General features: G+C 31.4%; 1 protein-coding gene across 5 annotated transcripts in view; it reads left to right on the forward strand.

Annotated features, from left to right (window-relative positions):
* Positions 1 to 13,166, forward strand: part of STXBP5L (syntaxin binding protein 5L) — a 507,599-nt gene that overhangs the window by 235,461 nt on the left and 258,972 nt on the right. For 4 of the 5 annotated variants that reach the window (XM_516678.8, XM_024355609.3, XM_024355610.3 and 1 more), the window contains exons 8-9: positions 6,052 to 6,135; positions 11,271 to 11,394. In XM_516678.8, coding sequence (XP_516678.3) covers positions 6,052 to 6,135; positions 11,271 to 11,394 — 208 coding nt within the window. Of the gene's footprint in view, positions 1 to 1,539; positions 1,637 to 6,051; positions 6,136 to 11,270; positions 11,395 to 13,166 lie in introns of all 5 variants that reach the window. The other variant, XM_016941725.3, reaches the window with a different exon arrangement.

A 13,166-nucleotide genomic window follows, 5' to 3' on the forward strand; every position in this document is an offset into this window, starting at 1 on the left:
GAAAAAGGGAGGACACATTAACAAATGGGACAAATACAAGATAAGTAGGTAGCTTTGTTCTAAAATATGTCAGCAATTATATTAAATGTAAACTGACTAAATAGGCTAATTACCAGACAATAATTTGCAAACTGCTAAAACAACAATATGCTGTTACAAGAGATACATTTTAAACTTACAGATGTAGAAAAGTTTAATGCAAAACTGCAAAAGGATACAGTATGTAAACCATAACCAAAGAAAACTTGTGTAACTATACTAATATCAGAGGATACAGACTTTAAGGCAAAAACTTTTTTAAGGATAATATTTTATAATAGAAATTGGTTAATTCAGCAGAAGATGTAATAATCCTAAATTTGTATATGCCTAATGATGACATAGATTTATAGTATACAGGTAGTGCTTACTTTGCATGGTACCACGTTAACTAAAACATGTGCTTATCTGAATTGTGTTTTCATTTTGCATGGAATCATGATGTGTGTGTATGTATAATTTGATAGAACTAAAAATATTTTTAAAATTGGACAGAACTAAAATGAAAAATACTCAAATCTACAATTGTAGTTGGAGATTTTAACAAACCTCTTCCAGTCACTGAGAAAACAAGCAAACAAAGAAATAATTAGTGTGGATAAAGAAAATTAAAACCACATGATTAACAACTTAACCAAGTTGACACATATAATACATTATGTATATAGTACTAGCAGACCACACATTATTTTCAAGTGCTTATAGAGTATTTGCCAAAGTTGTATATTTGCTGAACCAAAAAACATGCCAATAAATTTCAGAGGATTAAAATAATACACAATATATTCTCTAACCACAAGAGAATTTAGCAAGATTATCAATAAGAAAAAGATAAATGAAAAATCCCCTAATTGTTTAGTCATTAAGTACTACACTTCTGAATAGCTTCTATGTCATAGAAGAAATCAGTATAAAAATTAGAATATATTTTAAACAAAATTGCAATAACAATGTGACATATCAAAAACTTGTGCAATGTAGCTAAAGCTGTGCCTCCAGGAAAATTTATAGTTTATATTGCATTTATTAAAAAGTGAAGAAAAGCTGAAAATCAGTGATCTTAGTATCCAACCCAGTAAGCTAGATAAACAGTGAATTAAACCCAAAGAAAGTAGTAGAAAGATAACAATAAAGATATAATGGTTAATTTTATGTGTCAACTTGACTGGGCCTTGAGGTAACCAAATATTGGTCAAACATCATTCTAAAGGTTTAGGTGAGGATGTTTTGGTTGAGATGAATATTTAAATCTGTAGACTGAGTGAAGCAGGTTGCCATTCCTAATGCGAGTGGGTCTCATCAATCAGCTGAAGGCCTGAATAGAACAAAAAGGCTAACCCTTTTTCAAGTAAGAGAGAATTCTTCCTGCCTGACTGCTTTTGAACTGAGACATCAGCTTTTTCCTGCCTTTGGACTCTAACTGAAACATCGGCTCTTCCTGGTTCTTGAGCCTGCTGACCTTCAGACTGGAACTATACCATTGGTTCTCCTGGTTCTCAGGTCTTCAGACTCAGACTGGCACACCATCAGCTCTCCTGGATCTCCTGCTTGCCAGCTCACCCTGCAGATCTTGGGACTTGTCAGCCTTCATAATCACGTGAGCCAATTCCTCATAATAAATATCTTTTTCTATACATAGAAAAACATCTCTTGGTTCTAATTTTTTGGAGAACCCTAATTCAAAAGATGAGAGTGGAAATTAAAAGAATAGAAAACAAAAATTTAGTACATTAACAAAAGCAGTTATTTGAAAATACTAACAAAATTGATGCATCTCTGGCAAGTCTGATCAAGAATGAAAGAGAAGGCACAAAAAATCACAACCAATTTATGCTCCCCCTAGTAGTACAGTTGGTTTAACTTTTCAGAATCAGTCAATGCAATTCACAGAAATAAGGAGAAAAATATATGGCAATAAAAATAGCTAATAAGCAGCATTTAATAAAATTTACCCTCTCTTCATTATAAAAATCTCTTGGTACACTAGGGAAAGAAAGGAATTTCATTAATATGAACTTTGTTAATTTTCCCAAAGCTATGAAAACATCCTCCTTAATGATGAATTAATATTTTTCCTCCTGAAATGATAAATGAGACAAAGATGGCTATGATTTATTCCTTTAATTTAACATTGTACAGCTATTCACAATATTGGTCATTAGATGAGAAGGAATTGGAACTCATATACATTTTGTGAAAATGAAAACATGAAGTGGTTGGTATAACCACTTTGGAAAACTGCTTGGCAGTATCTATTAAAGTTAAACATACTAATATCCTATGGATCAATATACATTTAACAGAAATGCATATATGTATTTACCAAAAGATATGTACAAGGTTGTTCATGGCAGTATTATTACATCAACTGTAAAATGAATAAATTAATTTGTGGTAGTGCCATAGCCAAACAATGAAATGCTATTTTAATAATGAAATTAAATTAACTAATGCTACAAATATAATAGAAATAGAAGCAAGAAAGAGAGCAATATGTATTGTATAATTCTACCTGTCTAATTCGAAACAGGTAACAGTAGCCTATAGTGTTAGAAGTCAGGATAGTGGTTATTTTTAGAGAGGAGAGTGGGAATATTAACTAGGTAAGAGTATGAAATAGGCTTCTGTGAATGGCTTGTATTGTTTTTCTTGTATTACTTGTCTTTCTATTGTGTTTTTTAACGTGGATTGTAGTTTCATGGGTATGTTTACTTCATCATAATTCATTAAATATACATCTATAATCTGTGTACATTATATATATTTCAACAAAAATATTTATTTTAAAATTAAACACCTATTCCTAATAAAAGAAATGTATAACATATAAATCAATTTATACTTCTTTAAATCTCTCTCTCTCTCTCTTTCTATGCCCTCTCCCTCCCTCCCCAGAATTCAGGATCTTATTTAATGGGGAAACACTAGAGGCATAGCCACCAAAGTCAGGAAGAAGGCAAGGATGCTTAGCCTCTCTACTATTTTTAATACTCTAGGATGATTTTTAGCAAAGCAGTTAGATAAATACAAACAATTACAGACATAAAAATTAGAAAAAAATAAAGTAGTCTCTATTTTAGATTATATGATAATATATCTGGAATGGCAAAGAGAATCAACCTTAAAATGAATACAAACAAAATAATTTAGAAAGGTGTATACTAAAATCTAACTATAGAATTAATACCCTATTAGAAAAGGTAATGAAGAGAAGAACCCATATAAAATAGCAATAAGAAAGTTAAAATAACTAGGTATAAAATTAGCAAGAAAACCAATATGTGGAAAACTTTCAAACTTTTCCTAAAAGATATAAACATATACTCAAATAAATAAAAGGTGGTATCCTTTGCTCTTGAATAAGGTGGCTCATTATTTTTAATTCTGCTTTCTGAGATTTACTTTTTTCTTTACTTTTCAAAGTCAAATGCTTATATCATTAAAACATTTTCAGTTTTTCTTCTCTATGTACATATTTACAAAACCATAAAATTTCCTCTTAAGATTCATCTGTGTCTTGTGAGGCATTTTTGTTCAGTTCTGTTTTATATATTTCATTATGATTTATTCTTTGCTTATTAATTACCTACAGATATATTTTTTAGTTTTCAAAATATTTTTGTCATGACTTCTAATTTTATTTTACTGTGGTTAGAATATAATATCTACAATTTTGATTTTTTGGTATTTAACAATTAATTTGTTATTCACCAAATACCTATTTTTTTCAGACACTAGTGTAGTTTCTAATGATATCATGGTGAAGAAGTAACCCTACTTCTTTGCCTTTATGGTACTTGCTTCTATTGTGAGAGACATTTTCTGTTTAAAAAATATGTATATATAATTTGTGGTTTGGGCATTGTTCCTGTTTTGGTGTGGTCAAATATTGCAGAGTGCTCTTATTTTTGTCTTGGTTCCTCATGGTCACAGAGTGGCCTTGTCTAATGTCTCCTGGATGTCAGGGGGATTCTTTTCTCTTTTCTAATTCTCTAACTGATTCTAATATCATGTTTTCTAAATCATAATCTTGTATACTTATCTCAACAGTTTATGGTGTTTTTGAGGTTCAGTATGTTATATTTTGTGATTTACTGGGGCTATTGCTAGCAATGTTTTATAAGCAAAGCAACTTTTATCTTTCAGATATTTACTTTAATAAAATATAATAGTGTTTTAGGATATTATTTTATTAAATCTTGGGGCTCAGATTTAGAAAGATTATATTATTCATTTTATTGCTTAAGTTATATTTTCTAAACTTTTTAGGCTAATGAATCTCCTTGCCAATATCTCCTTGCCAAGAGTCTCATACACTCAATAAAGTTGGTTTTATTGGCTGGGCATGGTGGCTCATGCCTGTAATCCTAGCACTTTGGGAGGCCAAGAGGGGCAGATCACTTGAGGTCAGGAGTTCGAAACCAGCCTGGCCAACGTGGTGAAACCCCATCTCTACTAAAAATACAAAAATTAGCCAGGTGTGGTGGCAGATGCCTGTAATCCCAGCTATTCAGGAGGCTGAGGCACAGAATCTCTTGAACCCAGGAGGCGGAGGTTGCAGTGAGCAGAGATTGTGCCACTGCACTCCACCCTGGGTGGCAGAGTAAGACTCTGTCCTCTGTCTCAAAAAAAAAAAAAAGAAAAGAAATTGGTTTCATCGTTCATCATTTTCTCTTGTATGTAAAAAAAATCAATTTGAAGTTAAAACATATCTTAGTACACTTAGTACAGTCATATCAATTTTATTTTAAGAAATACTACTCAAATATGTATTTAGTTTTGACATTTTCACTTAGCAAGTCATATATGCCATTTACTTCAAGTTAACATGTAAAAAGCTCAATTTTTTGTCATTTTTAACATTTATTGTGTGTGGTTTAATAACCAAGCATTTTTGTTATAACTTCAAAAATAAATGTATATTGCTTTAATGAACTGATATTTGAAATCTTTTGTGTTTTTACTGCGAAAACTACTAGCTGGTTTACTTTTGTTATTTTTTGTGTCTCATTGTAAGATGTCAAGATAAGTGATAAGGTCTCAGGATGCTCTGCAGGCTTAGGTTATCACCACCACTATATTTTCTGTTCTTACCAATGGTTTTTTGAAGTTATTGATACATCTTTATCCAGTGTATAAGAATTTTCATCAGAGGAATGCTACTAATGTATTTGAAGAAAATCATCTTAAGGCAAATCTGTCAGAAATATATCATTATTTTAACATTGGCTATTTTTATCCTTCCTCTTATTTTTTTTCCCTAACCAATGATAGGTTAAATTTTCTGTCATTGGTAACAAAAAAATAGGAAGGATACAAATAATAATTGAGAATCATTTAACAGCAAAAGTTATCAGTATGGCTAGCATTGTTTAGCTTAATGGCTGAGTCTTAAAGATGATCATATTATAATCATGATATGTTCTAAAATTCTTCTATTTTAAAGAAATAATATTTTATTAATCATCTTATTTATTGATTTAAAAATAAATATTAATCTTTTTAATGACGTGAATCTCTAGAATAACTTTATAATCTTCAGAGGGTTCATAAAACATCAGTTTAAAATATTGAATTCGGTCAAAGAGAAAATAGGATTTGGTAGAAGAAATTTGAAGCCAAATTTGAAGCCACATTTCTCAAGTGCATAGGACTGAATGGCATATACATAGTTCATTAATCTTATCCCATTTCATGTTTTATTTCATCTTCGTTTTCTATCCCATTTTTCTTTTCTTCTAATTTTCATACTTATTTTATATCATGTCATATATATTTATATTCTTCCTTATTTCCTCTTTGAAATTAGGTGATTTATTGGTAAGTGTTCATATTGAAGCAGAGTTTGCCATTTTTTAAATGTAGAAAACCTATATTCAAGTTCTAGAAAAATTTATTCTAAATAAGGTTGTGTTATGTGGTATGATTTTACTTTATTAACATTAAACTTTATTTGAAGCAAGTTAAAATTAATGTTAGAATTAAGAAAATGATTGTTCTAATGTTTTCCAGCTGCTAATAGGTTATGAAAATGGTACTGTAGTATTCTGGGACTTGAAATCTAAAAGAGCAGAACTGAGAGTTTATTATGATGAGGTAAGTGATTTCTACCGACATGTTTGAAAGAGTATTGTGACGTTATGCCTGTTTACTACTTTTAAGCTTTGCACTTTACCAGTATGTTTAGCCTTGGAAAGTTGCCTGATTCTGACCCAGTGCTTCACACTGTCTTTTAGTATTTGTGTAAGTTCCATCTCTAGAATTTTCTTTTAAGAGGAAATTCTGCCTTGACTGCCTATTTCGGGGCCCTCTTGTGGCATCTTATATACTTTGCATTTGTTAATAGATCCTGCCTTGTCAATCTTATATACTTGGGTGCCTGTCACCTGTACTATATCCCCAACTTTGTCTCAACTGCTTTTCCTTTCTGTAGGCTCCATGCTACGTTGTGCCTCATTGTCCTTAAGGTCTCTAAAGACACTATTCACACCTTCCTTAGAAAATTCCTTTTCAGTGACAAGAAGTTCAAGTCAGTTTGAAAGGTCTTGTCTTCTAATACTTGCCTTCTTAGAATAAAGAAAAATTTTGTAAATAGTAATACTTATTAAGTGACCAGATATTAATAAGTGACACTTATTAAATGACAAGATCTTGAAGTAAGTTTTATTGTATGTAATTGAGACTTGATTAAGTTTGTATTTAGGGGAAGCAACAAACTCCTATTCATCAAGGAATAATCTCCCAGTTGACACTTCAGTTGTTCAAATATTAATTCCGGGCCATTAATTATTTTTGCATTTAGAAGAGGCTAATAAGAAGATGGCAAAACTGGGGGCAACAGATTAAAAGGGAAATTACCTTTTGTATCTGTGGAAACAAAGGTGATCATCTGTGCTATTAATTCAATTTGAAAATGGTGGGAGTAGGAAGAGATAGGAGGAAAATATATGTCAAAAATTTATGTCCAGTAAAACCTAATCTTATATAGGAAAAGTGCCAAATAATTTAAAGCAGCACTGAAATAATTAGAAAATGAAACACACACACACATTTATTTTAGAACACTTCCTCATTTTATCATTGGAGGGATAAAAAAAAGTCTCCAGATGAACCTGTAGTCACCCTAGAATACTTTACATGTTCTCTCCCATCCCCCTCATAACAGTTAATTTTTTAAGTTTCGGTGCTTAAAGATATAAGCCTTCACCTATTTCATAAGCTGCACAATTCGTTATCAGTCATTCTCATAGTGGTAAAAAAATGTTTAGAAATAAAATAAAATGGCAGCTGGGTAATTTTTTCACAATTGGTGAAAAATAATCTGATAAGTAATATCATGCAGTTATGTTCTTTATAATCAAATTCTTCAGCATCTTGAATCATAAGAAAAGAAGGTCTTAGGGAGCTAAGCTAGGATTTTCCTTTTGTTATACAAATCATAAAGATGGGGATGGATAGTGCTCCTTCTCTTCCCTCTCTCAACACTAGCAGCTAAATAAGAATACAAACACCATGGGAATATTTAGCCAGTTGGAATTAGAATAACCAGCTCAAAAGAAAACCCAGAGGAAAATGCTGAATCATCTAGCTTTCCTATGGCCTTAAAAAGTATGGAAGAAACGTTTTGAGCCTTAAAAAGAGAGTAAAATTTCAGTGAAATTTTAAAATAAGGATTTGCAGCTGCCTAAGTTAGTACAAATATATGTAATTTATACCTAGAAGTTATTGACATCTGATATATGTATGTAAATATATCATCTTTATCTACTTTAATGTGTCATTATATGCTCTATTGTTTTAATAGAGATAGTTAAATACTTCATTTCACTACCAAACTTTTCAGCCTCTCCTCAGCACTTTACCTCTCATATCTAGAAAGCATGCTTAATACTTACCTGAAATGGTTTTTCTTAAGTCACCAATAAGCTCTTCATTACTACACACAGTGACCTCTTCCAAGCCTTTAAATTCCTCACTAAACCTGTGGCTTTACCTCAGTTTCTCCTCCTTAAAATAATTTATTCACTTGTCTGTGTCTTTCCACCTCATTTATCATGCACCTTTTTCCATAACTGATTTTTCCCTTAGCTCTCCTTTACGTTATTGATATTCTTCAGGATATTATGTCTTTACCCTCATTTCTTCTCTCTCTAATTTTTACTTTCTAGTGTTTATATTATCTCTTATTTCAAATATTACCTTTATGCTAAAAAAAGAACATCCATATATCTGTAGCCTTTACCTCCCTCTTGAACTCTAGATCTAAATATCTAACAATATATTAGATAAATCCAGCAAAATATCCCATTGGCACTGAATTTGTATTTAAATATCTAAACCTCCTTCTATGTTTTCTTCTGGTTTTTAAGTCTTGTTTAGTTAATTCAGTTTAGACCCCTCAAAGTAATATTTGTCTCTTCCATCATCGTGTTGTATATGCAATCAATTTCTGCAGGCTTTCTGATTCTGATTTTATATTGTCTCATTTATTTCCTCTTTTCTAATTCCCACTTCCAATGTCCTAGTTTAAGTTGTTATCTTTTGCCTGGATGACTATAAGAGCATTTTAACTAATCACAACCACTTTTCCTTTGATGTCTTACCTCTTCAATATATCCTTCATTAACAAGATTATCATTTTAAAACAGATTTTGGAATTCTCTAGAACAGAACCTTTGAATAGCTCTCAATTGTCGACAATACACAGTCCATATTGCTTGACTTGAGATTTAAGGTCCTAGTGCTATCATTCCTCTTTAGTTAAATTTACAACATCCTTCTACACATTCCCCACATTTCAGACATATTACTCTCTTCCATATATAACACTTATTGCTTATCTCTGAGCCTTTGCTCCTTCTAACTTCTCATCATGAACTGCCTTCTTTCCTCTTCTGTATATCAAAATTCTGTTAGGTCTTTAGCCCCTGTAAAACTATTTAGACAATTTAACTAGCCTCTTCATAAATAGCCATTGATGAATTCAGTTTTGTTTTGGAAATCCAAGATTATTTTTAGAAACAAATATATGAATTTTACTTTCACATTAACTGTAAAATTTTTCTTTCATTATGTCAGTAATTCTTAAGTAATCTTTCACAAAGAAATCCCTCAGAGTTTGGCCTGAGGAAAATTTTTTAATTTCTTAAGAACTGCTGTATTTCTTTTTTTCCATATTGTTATCCAGTTTTTTGGATTTCCTTCTTCTTTCATGTGTTCAAGAAACTCAGTCTCAGCCACTGAGTTGATAAAACTAGCTAGTATTTTATGTTGAAAATTCTGTTTTCTATCTCTTAAAATTCTTTTTGGATTAGTTGTATTATATTTGTTTTTTTCAGTAAGCCCTCTGAGCCCCCCTCCCTTTTTTTGAGAAAAGAGAGGGGTAGAATCTAATAAATAGAAATTGAATATTTATCCATCAAGTTAGATCAAATGCTAGCTACTCAGTAATGCACTATATGAGACCCTGATCTCTAATAACAAGTTGGTTTTACATGCTTGCTTTTCTAAACAATAAATATACTTCTTTAATAGTACTGACTTACTTTGGCTTTATTTTAGCTATTGTTTTTATATCTGTCCTCTCCAGTAGATAGAAATTCAGTGAAATAAGAAAGTTTAGGGTTGAGAGTGCCTTTTCTGCCTCCATCTTTGATGGCAAAACAGTTTGAGACAACTTTAAGTTAAATGAGGCTCATCAAAGTTAACATGTAGGGGAGGCAAGAAGATGTGACTTTCCCTTGAACCACCTACAGAAGGGAGAAGAAATAAGCAGAGGAGAAGAGAAAAATGTATTTTATCTCTAACTTCCTCTGCTGGACCCTAGCAAAAAAGAAATCTCTGCTTAGTAATGAAGGCCACAGAGTGAGAGAAAACACAAGTCCAGGATTTCATGTTGCTTTTTCCGCTTAATCAAATCTTATTTTCTTGATTATATGTGTAATAATTACTTTAGCCATCAGTTATCTGCAACTCTAATAATACTGATTGTTTAGAACTTTTATCAGTTATGTATGTGTAACTTAGTTTGGAAATTTTAGTTGTATGTGTCTGTGTGTGAAGTTTCAAAAAATAAATATGATTAGTATTCACTTATATTAATCTTCTCTCTCTTGCTGTTTTATAAGTGTCTTTAAGGAAAAGATGTTGTATGCTTCTTTTCTGCCTTTATGTCTACTAGAATTTTTCTCATAGTACTTAGTACTTTACCCAAGTTCTGTATGTACTTTATTAATTTAGAAAGAATACCAAGGGTGTGGAAATGCATGTGACATTAATTACTAATTCAGTCAACAGATATTTATTGAGTACTTACTTTATGCTGGTCACTATGCTAGCATTGGGAATACAATAGCTTGGGAAAATGAAATACAGTCAGCCCTCCGTATCCATAAATTCCATATCCTTGGATTCAACTAACTATAATAGGAAATATTTTAAAAACAAAAAATAATTTTAAAACAATATAATAATTTATAATAATACAAATAAAAAGACAGTATAGTATAACTACTTACATATCATTTACATTCTATTAGTAATCTAGGGATGATTTTAAGTATATGGGAGGATATTCATAAGTTGTATGCAAATAGTATGCTGTTTTATCTAAGGGACTTGAGCATCTGTGGATTTTAGAATCTGAGGGAGTGTGGGAGTTCTCTAACTAATCCCCAGTGGATACCGAGGGATGGCTGTAATTACTTTTGAATCTTATCTGACTCAAAACTACAGAGTTAACCTGAAAATATAAAAGAAAATTTAAACCTTTCTTGCTTCAAATTGATTTAAATAGTATATGCAAGAGGGCAATACAGTGCAATGATTGAGAATGTTTTTCGTAGTTAGACCTTGGTTTTGAGTTCTGTGACTTGAGCAAGTATCTCAATCTCTGAAGGCCTGTTTCACCATGTGTAAATTGAAAAATCAATACACTTTTTATAGGATTAAATGAAATAATGTGTATAAAATGCTTGCCTTGGGGTTTGGCACATAGAAAGCCTTCAGATGGTAGCTCTTACTTAAATTATTCTTTTAATTGGCTATGTTAGGAGGAAATAGGACTTCATCTTACCAGAAATTATAGTCTGATATGGGTCAGAAAAATTATGTTTTTTAAGTGTTGTTAGTATAATAATTTTATATCAGAATAGTTTTTCTTTAGAATATAGAATGATATAACCTATCTACTTTTTTCCCCCTCTACTTGTTTTTAATTGTTATTTTATTAGGCTATTCATTCAATTGATTGGCATCATGAGGGCAAACAGTTCATGTGCAGCCATTCAGATGGTAGTTTGACTTTATGGAACCTGAAAAGCCCAAGTCGCCCTTTCCAGACCACAATTCCACATGGTAAGATGTATGCTTTCAAAAGGAATAAACACTGGCAATTCAGTGCCTTGACTTGAAGTAAGAGAGATGGTATTAATGCGTTTGGTAGAAAAAAGTAATAGGACATAGCTTCTGGTTCTAAACATCCCTTTTATACCACCTACAGATCCCAACATTGTACCCCAAACTTTCCATACTTCCCTTCTTCCTACCAACCCACATCCCTGTTTTGTAAGCTGTAGTTATGTACTGTCCCAACCAAAAATTGGATAATGGATGGTTGATATATCTGGGGCAGAGGAGATAATATAGGAAATTTTGTCACTTTTAAGGGCTGAGGAGCCAGTGAGGGAATGGCACTATTTAGATGTGACTTTCAGAGTTAATTCCTATACCACTTTATAGTCTGTTGTTTTCTAGATTCTCCCACTTGTTTCCATTTCTGCCATTTGATTCCAGTAAGTTATGAAGACTGTGGTTTTAATTTTAGGTTTTACTTTTCTTATTGCCTTCCACATTGAGAAGAGCATTTTAATCCTAAATGAGGATTTTAATCTTAATTGAGGATTTATATTGGATCTGTATACCTAATGGGGAAGAATAAGCAATTCAAATGTATAAATATATATAATTCAGATGACTAAATTATTTGATAATATTGGTGATGATCTGAGTTCTATGTTTACCTCATACCATTGATTATTTGTAATAATAGATATGTCAGAAACTAACAGTTGATCAAACATATTCTATGTTACAGTTTCTGAGCGTTCGTTATCATGTCACATTTGGAAAGTAGTGGTATGTTTTCTGTAATGGGTGACCCATAGATCACAAGCATTCTTAGAATTATTTCATGCTGTTTGTCTGCCATTTTTTTGTACCATAGTTACATGCTCCATCAGTAAATGATTAAATTATTGCAACATTCTTCCAGGATGTAAATGTTTTAGTCTTTAGCTGGTTTACTTAGAGATTACTTTACATTTAGATGCTTACTTAGAGATGCTTTATTTAGAGATTGCCATTACAGAAACCTTGGGTAGATATTAGCTATACATACCACTTAGGATTAACTATTTATTTCTACGATAGGGGATAAGTTCTCTCCACACACCCCCAGCTAACCCCCAATACTCATGCCTTTTATATGTAAAAGTATAATATGAGCTAGTCATAAATTTTCTACTTACTTCCTTATGTTCTTCTCAAATATCAGTTTCTATTAGTTCTTTTGGCTAGACTGGACATTTGATACTTTTATTTTTTTACCATATCCATATTTATTTCATCAGTTTGGATTGTTTTCTATTATTCTGCTTTTCTGTTGAAATAAAGTTCTGTTTACAGGTTGTTCAACACATCAGCCTTGATGTCTTTTATAACATATAAAACAGGAATAGATTATATTCCTGTTGCCTCACAATAACATAAGCACCAGTGATTTTGATAATAGAGGCATTTATTGTCATATCTATTGACATTCTTTGGGTTTATTTTTTTCCCTTTTGTTTTAGCCATTTTTATTTTCTAAAATAAAACTTTTCTCTAAGTACCACTTTAGATATATCCTATAAGTCTTTAAATGTAATATTATTAATCATATATAATTTTCATTAATATTTAGTTTGAGATATTTTCTATAATTCCTATTATAATTCTCCTTTGACCCATTAGTTATTTAGACATGTGCTTTCTAATTTCTAAACATTTTCATTTTTATTATTTGTGTTATTATTATTAATAAAAGATGGGTCTTACTATGTTGCCCAGGCTGGTCCTAAGCTTCTGGA

Source organism: Pan troglodytes, chromosome 2 (genome assembly GCF_028858775.2).
Source record: "Pan troglodytes isolate AG18354 chromosome 2, NHGRI_mPanTro3-v2.0_pri, whole genome shotgun sequence".
In the NCBI taxonomy this organism is placed as follows: Eukaryota; Metazoa; Chordata; class Mammalia; order Primates; family Hominidae; genus Pan; species Pan troglodytes.